Below are 9,675 nucleotides of genomic sequence, written 5' to 3' on the forward strand. Positions count from 1 at the left end.
CACATATACCACCCAGTGGAAAAGGCATAAAATACAGTCTACACTGCTATGTGTGATTTAAAAATGGATATTACAAATTCCATTAAGCCAAATAAAAGTGGTATAATTTTACTTCATTATATTATTTTTTGTCAGACTCAGAAGTCTCTTGTTTATATGGAGATTTGTTTATATCTGTTAATCATCTGCAGGATCTCATCTCTTTCGAAGTGTCCACCTGTCATATTTACATGTAGTTTCCCACTAATATTTTATCCATCTTATTGGTCCCTTCTTTTATGCCTATGTATATATTGCCTCTTTTTTCAAGAAAATAATCATTCATCGATTTCTTTAACTTTGCAATCCAACTTCTCAAGTAAGTACACTATGTAAACTACTTTTTTCTTCTCTGATATTTGGCTTTTGTATATATCAATTCACTAAAACAGCTCTAATGTCACCAGACATTACTAGCCAAATCCTAGTGCTTTATTCTTTAATTTTCATTCTCCTTGATTTGGCAATTAAAAATCATTCTCTCTAAGATTATATTTCTTAGATTAGTCCCCTGGTTAGGTCTCTGAGGCACAACCTACAGACATTCTTTTGTGTCAGCCTTTTCCAAATTAAGTTCTCGCTAGTCTAAGGCAGGTATACAATTCCAAAAGTATCAGATTCCTTTAGCTTCTGGTTCCTTGGTTACTGGACATCAGCTACCCAACATTAAGTGCTTACAATGAACGGTCCCTCAGCCTTTGCAAGAATAACTTTACAACAAATTAAGGAATATAATAGCGTCCCCTTTCCTCTAAATACCCACGCCCCACTCCCCCACACATGAAGATCAAAAGGTAGGAGACAGAAGCCATGAAACTCTCTTTTTAAAAATGGAATCAGGACTTCCCTGGTGGTCTGGTGGTAAAGAATATGCCTGCCAATTTAGGGGACATTGGTTCCATCCCTGGTCTGGGAAGATTCCACATGCGGTGAAGCAACTAAGCCCATGCACCACAACTACTGAAGCCTGTGCACCCTGGAGGCCCTGCTTGCTGCAACTAGAGAAAGCCCATGCACAAAAATGAAGAACCAGTTGAAGCCAAAAAAATCCAAAACACAACCAATGGCCCCCCACCAAAAAAAACAACAAAACAGCCAAACCCACTACAACTTCCTTCTAAAAAAAAAAAAAAAGGAACCAAAGGTAGAATACAAAACGTAGCAATCCAATAAAAACAACCACTAATTCTGTGTACTACCTATAGTGATACTAACCCTTTGGAAACTCCAGCTCTGTCATTTACAATCTTCACTTCTTTTACAGACCCATACTGGGAAAAAAATTTTCTTAAATCATTTTCATTTGTCTAATGGTATAAAAAGAAAAAACACAAAAAACATTTTAACTGATAAAAGATGAAGTAACTTCTGTTTGTTTTGGAGACAGAAAAGGCAACACAAATAACAATATGGATATAAGGATGCCTGTCATCATAATAACAGTGCATGAAATTATTAGATTAAAATCAATATTAATACTTTGCTTTATGCAGAGTTGTTAATATTATGTTGTTAAATTATTACATAGCAATAAAATATTTTAAGCTGAGTTTTCTAAAACTACAAATAAAGTTGTTCTCTAGTTAGCTATTTTTTGATAAAATTGTACTAGGCATGCCTATAACTACACTAAGGGCCTATTATTATTGGTTCTTGTGATTCAGAGAGTCCTCCAGTCATGGCAGTGGAACTAGGTTATGCTGGCCTCCACCAGTCACTCTATTTTTATTTTAAAATTTATTTTTAATTGAAGGATAATTGCTTTACAGAATTTTGCTCTTTTCTGTCAAACAATCACTCTATTTTAATCAGCACAGTCATCAGGAAAGTTAAGGTCTTAGAAAGGAAATATATTTACAAAAGTACCTGAACTCAATTTGTGGTAACAACAGAGAGGCTACAAAACTTGAAGTTTTTAGACGTTTTATCTGTACTCAATATACATACAGACATTATGATGATACACAAAAAAATTGAGTCATAACTAGACTATCATGTATAAGATGTCTACAAAGATGGTTTGGCATATCTGGCAATTAAAATAATCTCATAATAGACCCACATCACCTTTCCCTACAGCATTCACTCTAAATTCATTGCAATTTCATTTTCTGGTTCAGCTGTGTTTGCCCACAAGAAAAACTTTAAATATTCATAGAAAAAATTTTTCTTTATGTATATATCTAGGAAAAGACATGCCTAATGGTAGAGCAATACCTCTTGAGTTCCACAGGTACCTCACTGCTGCTGCTGCTGCTTCTAAGTCGCTTCAGTTGTGTCTGACTCTGTGTCACCCCATAGACGGCAGCCCACCAGGCTCCCCGTCCTTGGGATTCTCCAGGCAAGAACAGTGAAGTGGGTTGCCATTTCCTTCTCCAATGAATAAAAGTGAAAAGTGAAAGTGAAGTCGCTCAGTCACGTCCGACTCTTAGCATTAGTAAAAAAAATAAATTTTTAGTTGGTAACCTAAAGCTTGCTAAATTGGATGATGGCAAATACTGAGTTAATCTAGGTATAACAGTCTCATTTCAATAAACACAAAATGGAATCAACATCAAAGATTTCTATTAGAGACTTGAAAACAAATTAATTAAACCATTCTCTGATAGAATCACTAGCTCAATTTTGCACCTCCATCTCTGTTAAAAAGGAGACCAAAAATCAAGATAATCAAATATTAAAAGGAATGGACACTAGGGGTCTAAAAAGAAGAATTTTATGAAGTTTGAGACTGCTTGCTACTATGTTAAACTACTTCCGTGTTGGAAATTATCTATGGTTTTGGGAAAGGTGTAACTATAATAGGGAGAACCTTACCAATTAACTTAAAGCTAAGACTGTATTGTAATGGCCCACAAAGTTTATATTGTAGCTGACAGGCTTCAATAAAAACTGACACTAAACTAATGAGAACCCACCGTATAGCACAGGGAACTCTACTCAGTGCTGTGGTGACCTAAATGGGAAAGAAATCTTAAAGAGGGGATATATGCATACCTATAGCTGGATCACTGTGCTATAGAGTAGAAAGTAAAACAACATTGTAAACCAACTATACGTCAAAAAAGGAAAAAAACCCTACACTTAACCTAGCCATACAAACTGTTATATTTACTGATGATTTATTTAAAAATATGCTAAGTTAATATAATATAAATTCTGAATAAGAATATTTAACTTGAATATTTATGGTCAGTTATTAATATTTTCCATAGAAACAGGAAATCTTTTTAAAAGCAAGCATTTCATAAGAAATTATTTTCCTTAATTTATCATTAGTGAACCAATCACATATTTGCTTAAGACTCATAATTTTGATAAACACATTGTGACATTCATCTTGAGCAGGAAAGAAGCAATTCCATCCAAATTGTGAGACACTGATTGTTGGAAAACAGTGAGTGATAAATACTATACCCTAATTGCACAAGGATTTTTTTTTAAGACAACTCTCCCTGAAATTTCCAATATGTAAAATGGAAGCCTGGAAATCCTTCTATATATTCCCTTGGAAGAAAGAACGTTCCACTTAAATTATCGATGCCTGCCTTTCTTGTAGGTGTTTACAACTGCCTCCCACATGGGGGTGCTGCAAAACATCTCACAAAACTATGCCTCTCTGAAAGAGTGAAATGGCTGATTATTTAAACATATTACTGTTAAGATGCTTTATTCTGACTAGGACACAGGCCTTTTTTGGTAATCAAATTGTAAATTCGGTGACAGAAGCAATTTGCAAAATAAAAGTCTAAGAAGTTGCTTAGGAATTGAAAATAAAAGTTGCGATAAACAGGACTTCGTAAAACTGTTGTTTTTGTTTTCTTTTTCCTTGAGTCAACTTTTGAAAATTTTAAATCACTCATTGTTTGGGCTATTGGATTACTATGTAAAAAAATTATAATTAGTGTGATATGGTGAAATAAAGAATGTGGAGCTATCAGTCAGAAAACTAGGATTCTAGTTTTCACTTTAAGTGTTTAGGTGACTATAGATACATTAATGAGCCTCAATTTCCTTGTATGTGAAATTAGACAATTATATGTACTCTACTATAATAAGACAATCTGAACCCCACTAATCATTATGAAAATATTAAATACATTATTATTTTTATAGTTGCACAAATAAACCATTTCTGAGAAATATAACAAAATACTTCTAATACAAAAAATAATTCACTATATTGCATACATTATTAGGTACCTTAAAGTCAATTCCTCCTACAAAGATTCGATTAGGGATCACTGTTCCATATCTTGGGGCACTCGTTGGGTTATTCAAAGGCACAGGTGACACAGGATTAGGAGATGGAGACAATGAATCTGTTTGCGTCTGATTTGATGTTTGCTGTAAAATAAAATTCTTTTAAACTCTTAGTACTGGGTATAAGTTTTAACGCAAGACAAAAGCATTTATCCTTCAAAAAGGTAAGCATACTGACAAAATGTAGTATTTTAGACTTTAATTTTATGCTATTATGAAGATTATAGAGCTAATAACTTTTGAAGGCAAGAAAAATACAAGAAATACAGACTCTACTCCTCTATAGAGATCTTAAATCTTAAATATCATTTAAACATACATATATTAATTACTATCAAATGTACAATTTAAATATTTTAAGTATTAAGAAGGAATATTAAACTCCAAAAAGAAGTTTAGGAAAGAGAAAAGTAGCCCTGGACAGTTAGGAGCTGGCCTGGTACAACAACTAGGCCCTGGTGTTGTAAGAGGTATCTGGGACCTCACAGGTAGGCTGTGGTGTTCTCCTGTTAACTCCAACAATGAGCAAGGCTACTGTCATCGTGATGACATAAAGTGAAAGTTGCTCAGTCGTGTCTGACTCTCTGCGACCCCATGGACTATATAGTCCATGGAATTCTCCAGGCCAGAATACTGGAGTGAGTAGCTTTTCCCTTCTCCAGGGGATCTTTCCAATCCAGGGATCAGACCCAGGTCTCCCACATTGCAGGAGGATTCTTTACCAGCTGAGCCACAAGGGAAGGCCAAGAATACTGGAGTGAGTAGCCTATCCCTGCTCCAGGGGATCTTCCCAACCCAGGAATGGAACTGGGGTCTCCTGCACTGCAGGCAGATTCTTTACCAACTGAGCTATCAGGGTAGTGTTATTGTGATGGGTGAAGATAAAAACAAGACTACTCCATAATCATACCTGCACACTGACAGAAACAAAAGCATTGCCCAAACCACAAGAATGACCAAATATCTTTTTATCCTGCCTGACAAGACTGACTGCTCCTTCTTTATCAATCACAAAACTTTAGCTTCAATCTCTTTCTTGTCTCCTAAGTAAGAATTAACATAGCACTAGTGGTAAAGAACCTGCCTGCCAATGCAGGAGACTTAAGAGACGCTGGTTCGATCCCTGGGTGGGAAAGATCCCCTGGAAAAGGAAATGGCAACCCACTCCAGTATTCTTACCAGGAGAAACCCATGGACAGAGAAGCCTGGCAGGCTACAGTCCATAGGGTTGCAAAGAGTCAGACATGACTGAAGCGACTTAGCACTCAGCACAATCACGGAACTACTCCCACTTTCTAACAACATGCATTTCAGAGTAAAACCTTCTTTAAACCCACTCTAAAAAGTGCTAATACAAGCCTAAATCCTATAATAAGTTCTAACATCCTCTAGTTAAGAGGCCCCATGTTCTTCCACTCAGAAGAGCCAACTTTATTAAACTATAGGTCTATTTGTGGTGGTCTTTGGCTAAAGGGCATTGACAAGTAAATACATTCTGACATTTAAGTTCACTTCTTTTCAACTCTAAAGTCAAATTTTTAAATGCACTTGGCAATTTGAAAAGTGGTCTGATTTTGACTTTATACTGAAGTTTTTAATATTAATTTTTACTTTATGCTAAAGAACTGAGCTCATATTCATATATTCACAATTCTAAGTCAGTGGATCTAATTCAGATGTTAATAAATACGTATTAACAAGTAATGGAGAAGAAAATGGCAACCCATGCCAGTATTCTTGCCTGAAAAATACCACGGACAGGAGAGCTTGGTGGTCCACAGTCCATGAGGTTGCAAACCGTTGGACATGGCTTAGCAACTATAAAAACAATAACAACTAACATATATGCCTTTGCACAATAACAAAATAGTAGATAGACTCTTAAGGTACACTGGAAAAAAAACAAGACTTGGGAATAGAATTTTAAAGAGAAACAAACATAACAACTTCCTATTTTCCTTGTAAGAACACTAAAGAGACTTCTGAGACACTCGAAGAGTGCTTCAAAAAGCTTGAAGTTCACGACTTAAATTCTCTGAAAAACAAACTCATGAAAATGAATTTCCCACTTAGATAATGGAGTTGTTCTTTTTCACACTGCTCTCCTTTCACTTTACTAGCCAATAAGCCATAATCCCTAAAAATTAATCTCTGCAAGATGTACAGAGAAATATCTAGGCCAGTGGTGACTACCAGGCTATAGGCTTTTGGGGTCTATTGTCCATATAGTCTTAAGAAGGAAAAACGCTCCCTAGTAAGGGAGTTCATAAAAATATCTTTTAAACCACAAAGTCATCATATTTAATAATTGCTCTGTTGTAGCTGCCAGTTAAAACTGGGAAACCAATCTTAATAGCATCCTCTCAGGGCATTTGAAAGTTAATTTATAACTTCAGTCACCTGTAAGACATAGTGCCAGACTGGATGATTCTGGGATGTTTTGTTTTACTTTTCAATTGTGGATTTGTATTGCTAAAGATAACTGAACAGCTCTGGCAGAAACAATCTACTCTATCTGCCTATTTGTTTAGAGAATGCAAAAATTACTTATCTGCAAAATTTAAAAAAAAAATTCATGAAATTCTCTTCTTTAAAACAAAATAATTCAATGGATGAACTCTTTTGCTTTCAAATTTATTTAAATAAAACTCCACTGGTTTTATTTTTATGAGAGAAAAATGACATGAATGGAAGAGAACAAAGTGCTTTATTTCCAATCTTAAGAAATCCTCAACACGGAGGAAGGAAAAACACGAACTTTGTACATGCTATTCACATCATTGTTCAATTTTTAAGGTTCCTATCCTATTGTGGGTTCCAACTATTTTTTCCCCTTACCACTAATCACTTTCCAACACACTATGTAATTTATACTACGTTTGTCATCTCTTTCCACTATATTGTAATGTTCAAAAAAAGGACTTTGCTTGTTTTGTTCACCGCAGTATCTAAGACCATATATAGCAGGTGTTCAATAAACATTTGTTGAATGAAGAATAAATAATTTCTTCTTGCTCACGATTCACCAACCCTTAGGTTGTGGGCTGAAGACTACAACATGAATAAAACCCTAGAAAATATTTTAATCTTGGAAGTAACAAAGCTCAGGTAGAGGCAATCTTTAAGTTCCTTAGAGACAGTTAGCGATTTATTGAGTTAATTCAGAATGCCTCAAATTCTGCCAGCAAAATTTTGCAAATGTATGAAAAGCACCTAGCCAGGTGCTGTTTTGGGGCAAGCAGTAAGGGTCCTTAGCTTAGTAAAACTTCTAGTACTAAAAAGTTTATTTAAAATTTCCTCCAAAGTAATGTGCCCCCACTGCCTCCTCCCCTGGAGAATTAACCTCGAAATTTATCATCTACTCTGCCAATGAAGAGAAGAGGAAAAAGACGGGCTAACCGTCGCAGTCAAGGACTCGGCGCTCCTTCCCCTCCGAGGCCAGCAAGCTGAAGTGCTGGAGGAAATGGCCGCAGCAACAACTTCCTCAGTTTCTCTCAAGTCATCGTGAACTGGACCACCGATTCGAGGATCCACCCCCTCCCCACCAAAGTGCGGGAGGGAAAAGAAGGCTAGCCAGCGAGAAATTTTGTCCCGCAAACCCGCCAGAAGCAGTGGCGGGAATCCTCAACGGCACAGACCCAGACGCCGGCCTCGTGCGTAGCAGGGCCCCGCGCGCATCGCGTGGCACTCGCTGATTGGCTGCCGGCGGGCACGGGGTGGGGCGCGACGGCACGTTGCCACAGCCCTTCGGGCCTACTCGGTCTCCCACCCCTCCCCCACCCGGCCCAGACTGGCTTGGGCGCGAGTGTCCAGGTCCAACCTGTGCCCAGGTGCCCCATATAACCCACACTCGCCCCCCCACCAGGTCTCTCAGGACTTCTGGTTTCCGCTGACCGGTAGGGAAGTGGAGGGGATGGCCACCTGGTCAACTCCTCATGAGGGTGGCTAGGCTGAGTGTGGCTGGAGTGAGCGTCAAAGACGCAGCCGAACCTACTTTCGGCGGGAAAGCTGGTTCTCTAGCCTGAACCCAGCCTGGTGCACAGGACCCGGTTACCCACACTTCCCGGAACCTCCCAGCAGGTCTACACCAGTCCAGGCCCGGCATCGCACCTGCCTGACCCCACTACACAACCCGACCGGGCCTGCAGGCAGGCCGCTATTCATGGCGGTCGATGGGGCGCCCTGTCCACGGTTCTTGCTGACAAAATAGCGAGCTCTAGACTCGTCCTTCCAGCCCCTCACAGACCGAGTCCACGTTGCTCCTTCTCCCCGCTAGCTCGAGGCCCAGGACTCTGGGCCCTGACCGCCGTACTCACCGCCCCGGACTCGGTCTCCATCTTCCTCTCTGCTCTTCAAAAGCCAGGGGGAAAGGCACAGAAACCTACAGTTCGAAAGCACCTTCACACCCGGGAAGCAACACCACGCTTCCCGACGGAGACTTTCTCCCCCTGGCGGCGACGGCGGCGGTGGCAGCTGCAAGGGCGCAGACTCGAACCCGGGGCCTGAACCTGCCACCGGCGGGGATAGGGAGGGGCAGACGACGTAGCCTCGGGCGGCGGGTGGCAGTGCGGGCGGGCGCCGCAAGCCCGGGAGGGGCGCGGGCGGGCAGGTTTCGGCGGTGGCCCGTGGTCGCCGAGCTGGGCCGTCTCAAGGGCAGAGCGTGCAGCAGGTCGGGGCGGGCGTGAGGTGTGCGGATCGAGGGCTCTATTCTCAAGCCACTCTCGTCTGCTTTCGGACGGCTGGGGAAGAGACAGCGAACGGCTAGGCAGAGCTCCATGCACCACACGCCTTTTCCTCTCCTCCCCTTTGGAGAAAAGTTGGCTTCTAGGACTGGTGGGTTTTCGAGAGGTGGCGGTGCGTTTAGAGGCTGCTTTACTAAGGTGCAAGAAGCCGGTTGACGGGCGACTTCGTAAGGCTGGTGCGGGGAGAGGAGGCCAGTTTGCAGAGTTAAAGCCTGACCCCCGGGGCCTGACGCGCCAAACTCGGGGGCTCGGAGAAGCCACAGACGCCTCGGCGCACCTGTTGTCGCCGTCACTCATCCCAGCCGAGCGGGCGGGGCGGCGTGGGCCGCTTGGCAGGGAACCGCCGCGCCGTCCCGTCAGCGCTCCGGCGTCCGCCTTAGGCCAGCGCCCGCTGAACACAGCCCGCCCGCTGAACACAGCCGGCCCGCCGCACAGCGGGTCAGCGATGGATCTACCTGCGAGCTTCCAGGGGTGAGGACTGTGCCACTTGGCTGGATTGGCTCTATTTCCTTTGAAAGAAGTCTGCTTTGTAAAAAGTCCTTCTGAAAAGTAGCTGCCATTTATGCATCAATACATATGTCATCAACTTCACACACTTTACTTATGTATATAAATATATATAACCAATTTT

The 9,675-nt window shown here is 41.0% G+C and overlaps 1 protein-coding gene across 3 annotated transcripts in view; it reads right to left on the reverse strand.

Annotated features, from left to right (window-relative positions):
- Positions 1-9,475, reverse strand: part of BOLL (boule homolog, RNA binding protein) — a 62,511-nt gene extending 53,036 nt beyond the window's left edge. For all 3 annotated transcript variants that reach the window (XM_069577929.1, XM_069577930.1, XM_069577927.1), the window contains exons 1-3: positions 8,619-9,475; positions 4,243-4,386; positions 1,255-1,346 (exon numbers count right to left, since the gene is read on the reverse strand). In XM_069577929.1, coding sequence (XP_069434030.1) covers positions 1,255-1,346; positions 4,243-4,386; positions 8,619-8,639 — 257 coding nt within the window. In that variant the 5' untranslated portion in view covers positions 8,640-9,475. The remainder of the gene's footprint in view (positions 1-1,254; positions 1,347-4,242; positions 4,387-8,618) is intronic.
- Positions 9,476-9,675: the final 200 nt, after the last annotated feature.

The sequence above is a fragment of the Ovis canadensis genome, chromosome 2 (genome assembly GCF_042477335.2).
Source record: "Ovis canadensis isolate MfBH-ARS-UI-01 breed Bighorn chromosome 2, ARS-UI_OviCan_v2, whole genome shotgun sequence".
In the NCBI taxonomy this organism is placed as follows: Eukaryota; Metazoa; Chordata; class Mammalia; order Artiodactyla; family Bovidae; genus Ovis; species Ovis canadensis.